Genomic DNA, 17,406 nt, shown 5'->3' with positions numbered 1-17,406 from the left:
TTCACTGTCCCCTCACATGGCAGAAGGGACAAAAGACCTCTCTGAGGCCTCTTTTATGAGAGCACTAATCCCATTTATTAGGGCACCACTCCTATGACCTAATCAGTTCCTAAAGACCCCTTCTCCTAATTACATCACCTTGGGCATCAGGTTTGCAATACTGTATGCGAACTTTGCAACGGCACCAACATTCAGACCACAGCAGAATCTAACAGTAGTGGGAGCTGGAGCAGATCTTTGTTGCTTTTGTTTGTTTGTTTGTTTTTAATCTAAGAGGAATTAGGGGCTTGAGTCACAGAGAAATACCATCTGACGAGCAGTTCACAAGAGAACATGCTGTGACAACTGTCATAGCATCGGGTTCCTGAGATGAGAGGACCACATTCACTGAGATTCTATTCATGCTTCAAAGCCACGCTAAAATTTCATCTTCAGGAGGTCTTCCAGATCTTCCCAGCTACCCTAAGTCACATGTTCCTCTTTGTTGCTGAAGTATTTCATTTCTCTGTTGAGATTCATACTATATTATCTGTTAGTTGTGCACATATTTTGGGATGCAATGTGTTATATTGGATAGGACACTAGTTTGACATCAGATGACAATACTTTGAATCTGAGCTCTGACACTTACTAGTTGTGTAACTTTGAACAATTTACTTAACTCCACTGATTCTCTGTTACTTCATCTTCAAAATTAATTGTTCAGGAGATGAAATGAGATAAAAATGACTGGGCCAAAATAAATGTTCAACTAATATTTCCCACCTGCTTCTTGGACAGTGTATAGTTCCCCTGGTATCTAGCTCCTCCTGATTGTGCAAGGAGAAGGGATTAATAATTTTCAGTCCTTAGCTTTCAAAATACAGCACTTTTTCTAGCAGAGGTTGATAAAGGGAATGAAATAACACAGGAGCATCATGTGGATCTAAGGAAGTAATTGGGCAAGTGGGCAAAATGTTTACCCAGATTTGTTTATAATAGAAAAGAAGTTGGAAGAAATCTAGTTGGTCTTTAACAGAGGACTAAATTAATATGTGATGCATTCATATAATTAACTGGCTAAAAGACCCTTCAAAAAGACAATGTATTTACACATGCATCCATAGGAAAAGACTTGTACATGTGTGTAAATAGGCAGAAAACAGAACAAAATGTATGTACTTCTTAAACACAGCAGAGTTGATGGAAAGGGACTGTGGTCTGTAGATGTCAATGTATCCTTAAGTCTGTACCCGTTTCCCTACTCATAAGCATATCCATGTCACATCCGTATCGATATTTGGAGAAGTACGTGCACACTTAATTTTATCTCTGGGTGGGGATTAGGGGTTCAGGGGTACAACATTTGTGCTTGCCATTTTATATATAACTGTCTCATTTACATGTTACAGAATGAACAAGAATTACTTTAGGATAAAATACAATAAAGGCATTTCCATTTTGAAAACATGCATACACTTATACGTATTTTAAAGCTGGTGTGATGAGTATGTGCAATGAAGCCATGGTTTTATGGCTTCCCAGTGGTTCACTGGGGTTACTTTCAGAATAAATCCACATCAAGTTTGGCCTCAGACCACCCCCACTAAACAGAAAACCAGAAGCTCAGGTACTGCCATGTAAATGTATTTCCTCAACACCAGGTTTGAAATATGATTTGTAAGGTGACTAGTGAAAATATTTATATTTGGCTTTGTCTCCTCCTTGTTCTCTCATAAGAAACCATGAGACCTTCCAAGAATTCATTCCTAAACTGATGGTAAGAATAACTGAGTCTCAATGAACCCAGAAGTATTTCAATTTTGAACTGACGGAAACTTCAAGATAATTATGTACATTGCTATATTATCAGTGGGGAAAATGTTCTGTGGGACATTTGTTAAAAGTCAGTTTGTCTTGTTTGTATTTATCCATTCTAAGACATCATCAATTTTAAGAGATGCTATTGATTTAATTACAGCCTTTCAAGAAAAGAAGAAAGAATACAACACTTAATGTGCAAATCTATTGTGCACAATCCTTCATGATTTCCGAAATGTCAAAATATGCAGAAAAAATAAAAGTGCATCTGAGATGACAGGAATATGGCTCTAGAAGCCTAAATTTGCTCTTGTTCCCAATGTCCTAGAAATTCCAAGAGAGTGAATCCAACATATCTAAGGAAAGAGCTAACATAATCTTGGACTGAAAAAGGTACACTGACATCCCAGGCTTGACTATTTTCACTAAGAACAAAGCAATGACAGTTCATAGCATGTGCTAATTCTTCTCAGATGGGAAAAGCTTCTTGTCTGGCTGTGTTGAGAAAGATCCCAGAATGAACCAATCCTGGGATGATTTCTGTGAGCTATTAGCAATGTCTGCCATGGAAGCAAGAGGGGCTGACATCAGAAATACACCATTTCTAATCTAGCCAGATAAATTCCAATGAAACAAATCTCTTCAAGTGCTTGCTTTCTTCTCCGTACTCTATCATTTTAATCAGACATAACTGAGAGGACTGAGAAGCTCAAGAGTGGTCAAGGGTATTCTGACTGGAGCAAATTTTGGTCCCTGGCCACCTATAAGTTCAGTTTTTCAATTCTCCTAATAGGAACCGTATGGCTGGGACAGCTGGGTGTCAGCGGGTCTTCTCTGAACAGCTGTTTGCAGTAACCTGTGGTTGCCATGGGAACCAGGCTCTGGAGGACATCGGCCTGATGGATTTATTAGGTAGCAGCAAGAGTCACCCTTTTTGTCACTAAATTTTATGGGGGTACATGACCACAAATCCACAGAGGAGTAGAACATTTTGGGGTTTGGTGATTATAGGCCAACAAAATCCTAATAGAGCTCATCCCATGATACCAGACCTCAGAGTGGTCCTGGGAAAAGCTCTTATTATCCTAGCCATCCTAGGTTCCTGAGAAACAAGCCATGCTGGGCTAGAGGTGAAAGGACACTCATGGTGTGCCTCTTCTCTGGTCTCTATGACCTTCAGGGCTTGCTGGTTCTTTGGCTTCGCAGCTGGAAGGGACTTTGGAGTCTAGTTCTTTCATGTTGCAAATGAGGCCCAGAATGGAGATGAAATTTGTCCAAGGTTACACAACAAGTGGGTGGCAAAGCTAGGACATGAACTCAAGGCAGAGTCTTGCCCTCTCTCCTTTACACTTTGATGTTCTGCATAGTTGCTAACCCTTAAGAAGCATGGTACATTTACCCACAGTGATCCTCTGTTTAAAACCTTTACCCAGCTTTTGGAAGAAAGAACAACTCATGAACAGGGCTCGTTAGAGCCATTATGATCTGACCTCTGCTGACCTCTTCAGCCTTGTTTTTCTCCCTTTTCCTTCTCACCTTGAACTCTCTGCCCCACTGAGATTTATCCTTCCTGACGAAGGTATATTCTCTTACCCCACCCTCTCTCACCCTTGCACTGGTTGTTCCTTCTAAGGAGAGCACTCCTCCCTTCCACCTGGAGGACTCCTGTTCATCCTTTACTTCTGAGCATACACTTCACTTTCTTCTCCAGGAATTCTTCCTTGAGCTCCAGGTCTGGATTAGCTGCACCAACAGCTGCATCCAGAACCGTGTCACTCAAAGTGTGCTTTTTAGCAAGCCACATTGGCATCACTGAAGAGCCTGTCAGAAATGCAGACTCTCAGGCCTATCCTAGACCACTGAGTTGATCTGAATGTTAACCAGTCCCCTGAGTGATTCGCCAGTACACTGAAGTTTGATAAACGTCGCTCTAAAGCACACTTCTCACCCTCCTTATACTGTGTTTCTTGTAACATATTTCACTGCATCTGCCTGCTGACCAGTCTTTTTCTCACTAGATGTTGAGCCTGGTAAAGGCAGGGGCTGTCTTCCTCACTCATCTGTTTCCAGCCCACAGCACAGGGTCTGGCACATAGTAAGCACAGTAAATTAATCGATGAATCCATAAATTAATAAGTGAGGATATTCTCAAGTCTCAATATTTGCAAGGACAATGCATTTCTTTTAGAATGTTATTTTTAATCTAGAAAAACCTTAGAGTTTGCAGAATTCAGTTGTTTCCAACTGTGATCTATATAGATCCTTGATAGCTCAGGTAGACCTCAGGGACCCTTGGGATTGGAGGGGGGAAGTTGAAAAGGAGACCCAGCAGGGGGGGTCCAGGCCACCCACTCTAGCTTCTACCAGAACAACTCTGTAGTCATCTGGTTCACACATCTACTCATCCCATTATCCAATTATTCAATAAGTAATCATTGGGCCTCCCTGGTGGCGCAGTGGTTAAGAGTCCGCCTGCCGATGCAGGGGATACGGGTTCGTGCCCCGGTCTGGGAGGATCCCATATGCCGCGGAGCGGCTGGGCCCGTGAGCCATGGCCGCTGGGCCTGCGCATCCGGAGCCTGTGCTCCGCAACGGGAGAGGCCACAACAGTGAGAGGCCCACATACCGCAAAAAGAAAAAAAAAAAAAAAAGTAATCATTTAGCACCTACTTACAAGAGTGAATGGGACGTAAAGGATCACTAGCTATACATAAACTGACATTGTAGTGGGGATAATATCTTATAGATAACTCAGAAGTAAACACATAAGCAATATAGGATACTAAAACTAGTAGATACGACACAGAAAATTAAAACACGAGGGTGTGATAAAGTAAATGGGTAGAAGTTTTAGAGGATTCTCTGAGGAGGTGACTTCTAGCTAAGACCTGGGGTTCTTTGTAAGCTTTATTTAGAAAACAGCTTTTTCACTGCTAAGAAAAAAAAAAAAAAAAAAGTACTACTATCATTTTGTTAGGGGAACCACTGACCAAAACCACCACTCTGGCCAAGCCCTATAGTAACCACTTGCATCAGTCATCTTACAACAGGAGGTCCCGGTAAGGAACTCAGAACTAACAAGCTACCACCAACTGGAAGAATTCGGGAAAGGTGAAAAGGAGAGAGGAGAAGCCAGTCCATATGTCCTACAAACCTCCCAGAATCCTTCTCGCTGGAATCCATCTTGGCTGAGCGATGCTCAAGTGCCACCAGGAAGGAGCCTGAGTGAGAATGATTGGCCAGAGACAACTCATAAACTAACCCCATTACCATAAGACCTGAGACTGCAAGCCACATGGCAGAGCAGTTCTCCTGGGTTCCCTTACCCTGCTGCTCTCTGACCAGGCGCCCCTTTTCAATAAAGTCTCTTGCTTTGCCAGCACATGTGTCTCCTCGGACAATTCATTTCTGAGTGTTAGAGAAGAGCCCACTCTCGGGCTCTGGAAAGGGACCCCCTTCCTGCAACAATTTGATAGATAAAGAGACTGAGTGCCAGAGAGGGCCACAGGCCAAGGTTGCACAGTGAGTTTATTAGCAGTGCCAGGATGGATTAGGATGCAGCTGCCTTGATTCCTGCTGATGCCAGTGTGGGACATCAGAGAAATCTCAGATTCCCTCAAGAGACTAGAAAGACCAAAGAAGGAGGGAGCTGGGTGGCACAGTGGGTGTTGGCATATAGTGGCTGGTGACTAGCTGGTCGGAGGTGAATGGGTCCATTACTGAGTGGGTTGTTCTGCCTCTGTGGGTGACCAGAAAGCCTTACCAGAAGATTTATGTCCTGGAAGGACCCCAGAAGATGATAAAGACAAAGTCAGGAGTGAAGCTCTGGTTTAGCTTCCACCTAAAATCCCTGAACCCCGTGGGAAAGCCCAATAAAGTAGAATGCCTTTCCCTGTCCCCAGGCAAGATGGCAGCCGACATGACTCATGCAGAGGCTTTCATCTGGGGCTCTGTGCTTCTGTCTGTCTGCTCTCTTTTAGCTTTTATCTAAAGAACATTTCTTTCCTGTGAAAGGGAGAAAGTTACAATCCAGGACCCAGCAAAACAGATAAGGCCCGCCCCAGGCAAAGATCCTTTTTTATCCCTCAACCAAGCCTTGAATTCTTGGGGTTTACTGCAAGTGTTGTAAGGGCTCAGGGTGAAAGCTCGGGGCAGAACCGGACTCCATAGCCAACTCTGGGCAGCTCATTTAACCCTGTGGGGCCTCCAATTCCTTTTCATTCATAAAATGGGGAGGATACCCTACTTTGCCTAGTTTACAGGGTGATTTTAAAGCTATTTAAGGCATAACACGCTGCCCTATGAAGTATTTCAGGAAGTCACGCAATCTTCTTCAGTGCCACAGACACCAGCCTGTCCCAGGGCACTGCACCATCTCTCCTGGATTACTGTTACAACAGCCTCTATGGTCTCACTGCCTCCTTCTGGTCTAGACACCTCTAGTCCAGGCTTCTAACTGCAGTCAGAGGAATCTTTATCCCTTGAAGATCTGATAACATCTCCCCCCTGTGAAAAACACTTGAAAAGCTTCCCATTACCCTAGAGAGATAATCCAAACTCTTTAACCCTACTTACAGGGCATTCGGAACTGGCCCTTGCTGACCTCTCCCTTCTTATCTCTTCCCACTCCTGCTGTCACACACTTGGCTCCAACTACACAGAAATTCTTTCAGTTCCTCCACACAGTGTTTACCAAAGTGTAGAAGGAGTTCCCCTGGGGCAGGAGAAAGGATTTTAGGTGGTACTCAGGAAGATCACAGATCCAGCATTAAACAACAATGAATCACACAGAGGAAAAGCATTTCGATTCCCATTTTCACTCTCTTCCCCTCCTCCAGATTACTTTAAGAAAGAGAGTTTTAGTTCAGGACTTGTGTCTTAAGTACTTCTCTAACACTTGCTAATCTCCCTTTTTAAAGGGAAAGCCTCAGGCTCAGCTAGGCTTGAACTACATTGTTTTCTGGTTTTTGTTTTTCTTCCCTTGTACTGAATGCTTAAGTTTAATCTTTATTAAGGGTAGATGGTGCTAGTTTTCCCTTTACAAAATGATACAGTGTTTTCGTTTCAAATGTATTTTCAATAAGTGGGCCTAAGGAAGAAATAGAAAATAAATGAACTGCATATGGTATGGCAAAATGACAAAAATCATAAAGGTGGCAGGCAAATGACCAAAATTTAAGAGGAAAACCCCTGCTTATGTAGTATTATCTCCTCTGAACATTTCACAGGCTACTCCCTTGGCCCCAAACCCTCCAATCCTCCTCTCCCTCCACTGGTCTGACCCCAACTCACCCTTTAGGCCTCAGAGTCTCAGCCCTTATGGGGGCTTCACTGGGTTACCTAGACCGAGTGTCTATGCCTTGCCTCCCCAAAGGGCCCCTTTTGTCTATTCTTTTGACCCTTATTATTCCTATTCTTTGCAACTGCTTGTTTAATTACCTGCAACAGTAAGCTATGCGTAGGTAGGGACTGTTTCTACATTTTTAACAACGCATTATCAACTACCAACCTAAAAGAGGGGCTACTAAGTTTGTGTTGAATAAATGAATGGGTGTCATTGGTGGGTGCAAGGCATGAAATGCAGCCACCGTTTCAGATACTACTTTGTGAAGCTTCAGAAGATAAGTGACTGTGTGTTAGTTATGGTTGAATCCTCCATGGCAACTATCACAGTGGTTGGCATAGTCACTGCTGGTGACAAAAAATCATGCCTTAGTACATGTTGAATTTATGAATGTATTTAGTCCATTTACCAATGGACTTTCTTCCAGAAAAAAAAAAAACTCGGATTTCTTATGAAAGAGGAAGAAAAACCCTAGATTAGGGGCCATGACCCTGTCACCATGCTCTTCTACGTACGATGTTGGTTAGGACATATCCCTTCAAGGAAGCTATGCTTCCCATCTCTAAAACTGCAAGTGGAAGGTGAATAAGGGGAGGATTGACTGAAAGAACACTGATGTCTCTGATCTGACGTTCTAGGAGTCTAAGAAGCTAAAATTCCAAGATTCTTTCATTCTCCCTACCCACTTCCCCTCTCGAACCCTGACATGACTGGGGTGACTGCCACTCTTATTTATTTCATAAAGCCCATTCCCAGCCTATGGAAGAAAGGCTCCAGTAAAGTCAAATGGAAGCAAGAAGAATTTACCACCCCACTCGCGCTCACATGCCCACGTACCTGGGCCCCAGCTCATCCTCACTCCTCCAGACAAAGTCACCGAACTTCTCATAGTGAGAGTTGTAGTGGTGCTGGACTCGAAACAGCATGGAGGCAGAGACTTCCATCAGCGTGTTGTAGGCAGTCTGCTGCTCCTTCCCACTTGTGTACCCATTGTACAGATTGTAGATCTTGTCAGCTATCTCTGGGGAGGAAGAATTGCAGGCACAGATCACCGGACAGTAGGAAAAAGGGAGGACGAAAGCATGCCTTGCAACTAGCAAGGCATATTCATGCAGGAGTTCACTAGTGTGGTCTTTGGGGACAGACAAACCTTAATTCCATCCTGAATATGTCATTGACCAGCTGTGTTCAGTTTTCCTATCTGTCAACCGGAGATAACGATATATAGTCTGGAGAGGCACTGGGAGGACTAAATTAAAACATGCGTGTAGGGCCTCCCTGTTGGCGCAGTGGTTAAGAGTCCGCCTGCCGATGCAGGGGATACGGGTTCGTGCCCCGGTCTGGGAGGATCCCATATGCCGCGGAGCGGCTGGGCCCGTGAGCCATGGCCGCTGGGCCTGCGCATCCGGAGCCTGTGCTCCGCAACGGGAGAGGCCACAACAGTGAGAGGCCCGCATACCGCAAAAAAAAAAAAAAAAAAAAAAAAACATGCGTGTAAAGCACTCAACACAGGGTCTGGCACAAAGTTAGTGCTCATAATTGCACTCACTAACAAAAGTTTTGTGCCTATGATTTAACAGAAAATTCCAAACAAGTGCAGAGGCTTAAATAAACTGTCTTGGGCTCATCTCAATAGTCAACTTCTATCTCCTCTCTGCAATAGTCCCAACACATTTCTGTGATCAGGTCTAACAGCTCTCCATTCAAAAATCTTGCAAAGAAAATTTAGACTCTTCTGTTTGACATTCATGGCAATTTCTACTCTTTCGGTCATTCCTACTAATTGATGAACTAAAATTCGTTATGGGCTGCTCTCTTGAATAGGAGGCACATTCTTTCATCTTTCAAGACTCTGAACAAAATGTATGTATGTTTCTACATCACTGCTAACGGCAATTGCTTTCAGGACAGTCTGGGGGACTTGGGTTCAGGATGGAAGGAGCATTTACTTTGTAAAGTTTTCTACTCTGATCTTTATTGTTCTTATTTTTTTTTTAGACCACGTTCATGTATTATGTTAAAATAAAAATACTTTAGGGCCTCCCTGGTGGCGCAAGTGGTTGAGAGTCCGCCTGCCAATGCAGGGGATACGGGTTCGTGCCCCGGTCTGGGAGGATCCCATATGCCGCGGAGCGGCTGGGCCCGTGAGCCATGGCCGCTGAGCCTGCGCGTCCGGAGCCTGTGCTCCGCAACGGGGGAGGCCACAACAGTGAGAGGCCCGCATACCGCAAAAAAAAAAAAAAAAAAAAATACTTTAAAAAAGTACCGGGAAACCATCTCAAATCCCCTCCCTTTTGAGACTCAATATTTCACCATCTCCTCTTGTCTGGTAGGTAGCACACAAACATCTATCATCGAGCTTATGACTGAGCCATTTGAAGAAATGTCTCTCTCTCTCTCCCCCTAGAATGTGAACTCCTGGAAGATGAAGAGCATGCCTCTTCTGCATTGCTTGTACCAGGGTTCTTAGAAAATATTTGCTCAACTTGAAGTGGACCACCAGGTCTCGTGGGCTACCATCATGTTTTTGTAGAAACTGTATCTACACATTGTCTAAGAACTAAGTATATGGTAGATCTGATTTATTGGTTCTATTTTTTTTTGACAGGTGTTTTGCCTAATGTTTACAACTGCATGGACAAGGAACAGCAGAAAAGGTTTCATCTTGCATGCTAATTCTGACTGATAGTTACTGACTCTAGCTCTATGCTGAGGATTCTGAGGTCACCCCTGGGCTAGATGGGAAGGTGTGCTGTGATCAGCTAATGATATCTGCCACGAGTGCAGCAAAGCCAAGTGGTCCTCTAGGGGCCACCGACTTGCCAGCTCTAGCGCAGCCTGAAGTGGAAGAAAGGGATTGGTCCCTAAAAGCCTAGGCCAAGGGGCAGAACACAGTCACGGGGTTCTGACTCTCCACCATTCCTTGCCTCTAAGTCAGAACACAGATTCTATAAAAGGGGAGCAAGTCTTTCTACTGGCAAAGATACTGCTGATCAATTTCCTTCATGGCTTTGATTAATTTATCTCCGTGTTCCCCCTTAGTCCCTTGGCTTTCTTCTCCCTGGGCCAGTACGTGTGTGAGGCAGGAAAGGAGGGGTGGTTAGTGACTGTTGGGTGCAGAATGTAGAGAGTGAAAATATGGGAGTCACCTCGGGAGTGAAGAAATGGGTCACCTACCTTCTGCCTTATTGTCATCTACCAGCGGACAGGCGGTCCTCAGGGTCACTGTGCTGAGCTCTGAGTGCCTCCCTCGTGTATCCACTGCATAAAGAGTGAACCTGTAGCACAACAAGAAAACAGAGCACAAAGCTGTGACTTCAGAAAAGGCCCTGGAAGTTCCAAAGAGGCACACAAAATCATAGCTCAGGAATAATAGTTGAAAGAACTCAGGGATGAGGGGCTTCCCTGGTGGCGCAGTGGTTGAGAATCTGCCTGCCGATGCAGGGGACACGGGTTCGAGCCCTGGTCTGGGAGGATCCCACATGCCGCGGAGCAACGAGGTCCCGTGAGCCACAACTACTGAAGCCTGCGCATCTGGAGCCTGTGCTCCGCAACAAGAGAGGCCGCGATAGTGAGAGGCCCGCGCACCGCGATGAAGAGTGGCCCCCGCTCGCCGCAACTAGAGAAAGCCCTCGCACAGAAATGAAGACCCAACACAGCCAAAAATAAATAAACAAACTTGAAAAAAGGCCACAAGCAAAACTAAAAAAAAAAAAAAAAAAAAAAAAAAAGAACTCAGGGATGCTTAGGCTGCAGGAAAATGATTTGGAAAGGAAAAAAAGATAATTATTAAGCATGTATTGGACACCAACTGCCTTGCTGGGCATTTTGTACATAATCTCTTAATTTACAAGTAGCAAACCTAGAAGGCAGGGATTATTATCACCTGCATTTCACCAAGGAGAAAACTGAGACTTAGTTGTGTATCTTTCCATGGTCTCACAGTTACTCGGGGGCAGAGCAGTCTGAATCCAGGACTTGAGAAGTAAACCTCAATGCTATCTTGTATGGCTTTATGTACTCATTTATATATTCTTTCATTCACTCATTTAACAAATTTTAATTGAGCATTAACTGTGTGCCGGGAATTAGTTTAGGTGCTAAGATTATAAAGATGAGCAAGAGAGTTAAGGTCCCTGCTTGCATAAAGCTAAACAAAAAGTAAGCAAAAAAAATAGATAATGGTGAATGATAATAGACTGAAGTGAAGGAGGATGGGGCTGCTTTAGACAGGTGTGTCCACAAAGGCCTTCTTGTTGAGAGGTTTGATCTGAGACATGAAAATGAGAAGGAACTAGCTTATGGGAGGAAAAGCATTCCAGGCAGGAAAAGCAGTATGTGCAAAGGTCCTGAGGCGAGAAGGATCCAGACTGTTGGAGGAGTAGACGGTTAGTGCGGCTGTAGCAAAGAGAGATGAGTGGGAAGATGGGTGGGTGGGGACCCTGTGGGCCATGATAGAGTCTGGGAGTTATTCTAGGTACAAGGCATGTCCCCAGCTTTCAGCATTGTTGCCTGCAGCTCCATGCTGTACCGGGGGGAGTAGGCAGCCTGTGTGGTATTCGACAGAGAGAATTGGTAAACTGCAGACCTGGTGGGTTCAGGTCCAGTCCAGGGCACAGAATTCTTTCTAGAGTAGACACAGTTGTCTGGCCTACTTTGAGAAGTCTCTCTGACCCTTCACACCTCCAGATCTCCAAGTTCTGAAGTTTAAACAAAGTCAAAGGAGTGAGTAGACTTTCAAGAAGAGGTAATCCTTGGAGGCCAGTGACAATCTGAATAGAAGGGAGAAGGGCTAAGCATCTCAGCATCCTGTCCTTGTCATGCCATCCTCTTTCACCAGCGTTCAAGGGTAGAGCAGTAGTGTGGAGTGGGAATAGGGTTTTCTGGGTCAGGTAGAAGAAACTACAGTCCCAGGGGCCCTATTTCCTCTCCCCCTTCTCCAAAACATAACTTACCTCATGTTATAAAATGGGCATAACACTATGGCTGCAAGTTGTGGAATGATGAACCCTGATTGACTGCACATATTAGGTAGTTAATAAATATGAGCTGGTTGTCCAAATTAATTAATTTGTGCTGAGTCCTTAATATGTGTCAAGCAGGGACCTATGCAGTTTTATCTGCATTATTGCTATTAATTCCCCCAGATGATCCTAAAAGATAAATACTATTACTCTCTTTCTTTTATATATGGGGCTCAGAGAGGGAAAGTAGCTTGCCCAGAACCACACAGTAATTACTGAGACTGGCAATTAAGTCTAGGTGTGTCTGACTCCAAAGCCCATGCATTTAAGCACTATCAGCTACTATCCTCTGACTAAAGGTCTGTGGATATCACCTCTGTACAAATACAAATCCATTAGGTACACTTGCCAAACTCCAACTATGTTGAAACAGTGCCATTTCACATGTTTTTCTAATCTTATGAAAACCTCCTAAAATAATCACTCTCATTATCTCCATCTTTCAGAAGAGGAAACTGAAGATCAAAAAATTAGGCAATTTGTCCAAAATCACAGTTAGACAATGAAAAAACCAAGACCTGTATCCTGGTTTGTCTCAGTCTAAAACCCACACTCTGAACTCTCAGCTGCCATTTTGCTGCTCCAGCTCCACCACTACGAGCTCAGAGGGTCTGAACCTGGAAATCTCAGAGGGCCTCTCAGCTTTAATACCTCATAACATGATAGTCCAAAGGTTGTTTTTATAAAAGGCACTATAAATCAGAACTTCTTGGTACAAGGGGCACAGTAAGCAGAAGCCAGTATCTTTCTGGAGAAACTACCATTTGTCTTTTTTGTGTGAAAGTCTCCTTTTTACGAATAACTCAATTTCTCTTTTGAACAACTGTAAGAGGTACTCATGCCATCCCAAGAATGTGTTTTTATCTTATTCCTTGATATTGATTCTGAGTTTTGTTGTAACTCAGACAGTACCTTAGCACCATCCTGCCTTTACCAGGAAGCTGGTGTTTTTGGTGCACATAGGAATTCATCAATCAGTCATGCCAGGTCTGTGTTTATGACGCCACGAGCCAGGCTGGCAGCAAGCCTCATAACCATATATGCTCCACATTCTTTGTTGCTATGGGTCACTGCCACTAGGCCCATGACAGACCCATGGGGACACCTCCTAGCACTGCAGGAATGTAAGCACTGAACTCTCCCACCAATATGCTGCAAAGGGAACTGGGGTGAGGGGTCAAGCAGGGAACAGGTCACCCAGAGCCCCGGAAGCAGAAGGAGCCTTGCAGACAATCAGCATCCATTCAAACCTTGGCTCTGAGGTCCACTAGCTGGATGACCTTGGGCTCGTTGATTAGCCTCTCTGATCCTAACTCTCCCCAAATGTGAAACAAAAGAAACAAGTCCCTCCCTGAAGAATTGTCAGTCCAAGTGCAGGAAAACTAGCCCACTTCCTCAACGTAATGATAGGCACGGCTGCCATCTAATAAGTGCTCATTGGTGTTGGGTCCTTTGTATGCACTATTCCAGTTAATCTTCATAATGTATGAGTCAGGTACCATGACTGCTTGCATTTTATCAGTAAGGATGTTGGTTCCAAGGAGGTCAAGTAATTGACCTATTGTTACATATTAAGTAAGTAGCAGTGGGGGACCAGAACTTAGGTCTAAATCCGAAGATTATACTCTTAACTACATTGTACTACACTATCTTGTCAAATCTAATTTCACCTTTTATCTTTCATCAGCTGGCTTGGAGTGCTGGCAAGAGTAAACAAGTGTGGGTCTAAACCTAATAGATGTGACTAAGAGACCTAAATATGGAATATTTTGGTCCCATCTTCAGATGCAAGCCGATCTCTTCATCTGCTTTCTGGACCTTTTGGGTTCAGCCTTTGGCATGAGAAGAACAGCATTGCGACGTGAGGATTCTCTCTCTCCACGTGTCATATCTCAGTACAGTAAGCGGAGCTGAGTTCTAGCACGTACTACATCCAGTATTGTCTCAGTCAAGGGAAGCAGTAGGTGATAGAGGAAGAAGTCTGGTCTTGGAGATGGCCAGGCTTGCGTTCACTTTCCATTCTATTCCCTGGCTCTGTGACCTTGGACTAGTCACTTTACCCCTCTGTGCTTATTTCACCTCTCCGCATCAAGCACCTTGGGTAGGGAGGCTGTTGTCCATTTCACAGGTCAGCGTGGATGAATGTGAAATGTAAGTGCTATACAAGGTGAGTTATGACCAGGAAGAAGGGTTGGAGGCAAGATCATAGTCAAACTCCAGGATGTGAGAATTAGTAAGTGGCAAAGGAGGGAGGTAAGGAGAGTATTGGGTAACGTTGTGTAAGCACTTACGACCCACACGCCATCTAGGAAGTGGCAGAGGCAGAATCCGAACCCTAGCCTGAAGCTTGGGTACAGCTATATCCCTGACACTTAACACAGTGCTAAGCATATGATAGGCACTTGAAATATTTGAGTAAGTGAATGAACTTGAGCATATCACATCGCATTTCTGAATTTCAGTTTCTGCATCAGCAAGATGGGGCTAATTGTGGAGACAGTGCATGGCTGGCTCAAGGATTACATAGAGCGATGCATGAGAAGTGGCTTGCAAGTTGCAAATTTCAATAAAGGCCATATAAAGAGCACTTATTTGGACAAGGGTACACATTTTTTAAGTGCTTTCTTGGAGTATAAGAGAAGGAGATGCATTTCAACTGAGGGGAACATAGAAGGCTGTAGTAAATATGTGAATGAGTCTCCAAACATGAGGAGTTAGAAAAAAATTTTAAACACTGCTTTCCCACTGGCCAATTATGTTTCCAGGATCACCTCTCTACTTAGCCAAGGAGCATGAAAAACAGCATGCTGGGAAAGAAGTAGTCTTAGGTTTTCAAATTATAAAACCTGGATAGAATCCTGCTTTCCCCAATTGCTGGCTGAGCGTTCTTGGGAAGTCACTTCACTGTCTCTGAGCCTCAGTCTCTGCATCTGGGAAAGAAGTAGTCTTAGGTTTTCGAACTATAAAGCCTGGGTAGAATCTTGCTTTCCCCAATAGCTGGCTGAGCGTTCTTGGGAAGTCACTTCACTGTCTCTGAGCCTCAGTCTCTGCACCTGTAAAACAGGCTGAAATTAACCATATCTCACAAGTTTGGGATCAAGACTCAGTGATATACTGACTGAAGCATGCCTGGTTCAATCTTTGCTCCCCCAAAGGTAGCTTCTATTTGTGTTATTAGAGTAACCCAACATGTCAGTAGAGGCCCCAGGATAGAGGAGTCCTCAGGCCACCCTGCCAGTGGGGGTGGAGGGGTGCCGAAAGAGGAAGATGTCAGCCTTACGGGCCTGGGTCAGAAGTCACAAGGCCATGTGCTTTCTGCCTGTCTCAGCTGTAATTGTAGAACTGTTCCAGAGACACATCTGAAAGCTGTTAGCAGACCAGGCAGGGCTTGGAGGGGCTCTTTGAGAGGGGTAGAAAGTGGCAGCCCCTGATGTGGGGAAAGAGAAGAGAATGAGAAGAGAGAGGCAGGCTGAGAAACAGATATACGCATACACACCCACAAAACAGAGTGAAAAGGGGAAAGAGAGAGAGATTGAGAGAGGACATGGTCAGATCTGTGTTTCTCAGGGGTCAGGAAGGGTGCCGGCTACCTCAGCTCAGTTCTCTCATCTTTACCTGCTGAGGCAGGCTGAGATCCACTGATAATGTGGACTAGAACTCCTGAGCCATCACCAAACTCTACAACCTCACTTTACAGGTGAGAAAACCAAGGCCCCGAGAGGAAACAGACTTGCACAAGGACCCGCTGCCAATAAGTTCAGAATAAAGACATTGGCTTTCCCGCCTCCTCCTCCAGTGCCCCTTCTAGACACCACTCTGCTTCTTGCGCAATTGACTGACTTCGCTCCAATTGCACCTATGGGATAATTTAATTATAATAAGAGGTGACTCCAAGGATGAAGTGGGGGAATCCCAGGCTCAAACCCTTGCTACTCCTTTCTCTTTGTTTCAGGGGAAAGAACACTGGCCAAGGTGGTTGAAAACTTGAGTTTGCATCCTGGCTTTTCCAGAGACTGTGGGTTGTGAGATCTCAGATGCCTACAGCTATAGGATCTTGGTGTATTGGGATTTCAATGTGTGGGGAAGTGCCTTGGGATTGACTACTCAAATGCAAAGTATTTTTCAATATTTCTTCACCATCTTCAGGACAAAGCACAAACTCCTTACCCTGGGCCCCCAGCATGACTCCTTGATGTTCCTTCATTGGACACTATCAGTTTGAGACTCTGTCATTGAGTCTCAAACTCTGGCCACAGATCCAGCCTTGTTTAACAATCTCTGCTTCCTACTCTGTTTCATAGTAGAACCACATCCAACTGCTAATGGATCCCAACTCTTTGCCTTCATACTTGCTGCACCCTCCATCTGGGTCACCCGACCCCTTCTCCACTTGACCCTCTCCACCTTGTCCTTGGAGCATGGATCAAACCTCATCTCCTCTGGGGAAGCCATTCTCCCTGCACGGTGCCCTGTCACAGCACATGGGGCATGGCTAGGTCAGTGGCCAGACACTTCTCTCGTGCCCCCATGAGTATGTGAGTGTCTTCAGGACTGGACTATGGCTCTGCCCATCTCAATGCACCTACATCTGGTGCTCAGACACCTAACGCATGTGGTGCTCAGCAAATACTTTCCAGAATGAATGACTCAATCAACTATAAGGTAGTAGTTCCCTTGTCTAGAAATTAGTTTCCCCAACTGTAAAATGAACAAAAGGTGATTAGATTAAAAGGCCATTAAAGGAGATAGAATAACAGAGTGGCCCAACGCATGGCTTTGGAATCAGGCAATTTGGTTTTAAATTCTGGCCCTTCATTTATTGGCTGTGTGAGGCCTTGCCTCAGTCAACTCACCTGTAAAACAGGAATCGTAATATTAAAACCCACTAAACAGGGTAGCTGTTAGAATGAGATCTGGCAGATTGCTCACCACTGATGCCTGGCATGTTAGCAGTCAACGAGAGAGAGCTGTGGGTGTCATTACCAATATTATTATTGCTATTATTATTGTTAGGCCACAGCCCAAGGCTCTGACACCCTCCCCCCACACCCAGAGTAAGTTGTCCTAGTGGAGATTAGAGGAAGGGAGGTGGAAAGGAAGCTGTTGTTGGTCCCATCCAAGACCCCCGGAACCCCGTCCCAGCAGGGGTGAGAGAATGAAACCAGGACATTAATTGGCGGTGAGAGCTTCTCATGGATCTGACAGGGGGTAAGAGCAGGGACAGGGGCTCAGAGGCCC

General features: G+C 44.7%; 1 protein-coding gene across 4 annotated transcripts in view; it reads right to left on the bottom strand.

The window, feature by feature from the left end:
- The window catches only part of ASTN2 (astrotactin 2), a 927,905-nt gene that overhangs the window by 6,220 nt on the left and 904,279 nt on the right, over positions 1–17,406 (bottom strand). For all 4 annotated transcript variants that reach the window (XM_060101146.1, XM_060101145.1, XM_060101147.1 and 1 more), the window contains 2 exons: positions 10,322–10,422; positions 7,982–8,165 (listed from right to left, as the gene is read on the bottom strand). In XM_060101146.1, coding sequence (XP_059957129.1) covers positions 7,982–8,165; positions 10,322–10,422 — 285 coding nt within the window. The remainder of the gene's footprint in view (positions 1–7,981; positions 8,166–10,321; positions 10,423–17,406) is intronic.

Source organism: Mesoplodon densirostris, chromosome 6 (assembly GCF_025265405.1).
Source record: "Mesoplodon densirostris isolate mMesDen1 chromosome 6, mMesDen1 primary haplotype, whole genome shotgun sequence".
NCBI classification, from domain to species: domain Eukaryota; kingdom Metazoa; phylum Chordata; class Mammalia; order Artiodactyla; family Ziphiidae; genus Mesoplodon; species Mesoplodon densirostris.
Note: the sequence above shows the minus strand (reverse complement) of the source record. Positions and strands in the feature narration are given on the sequence as shown.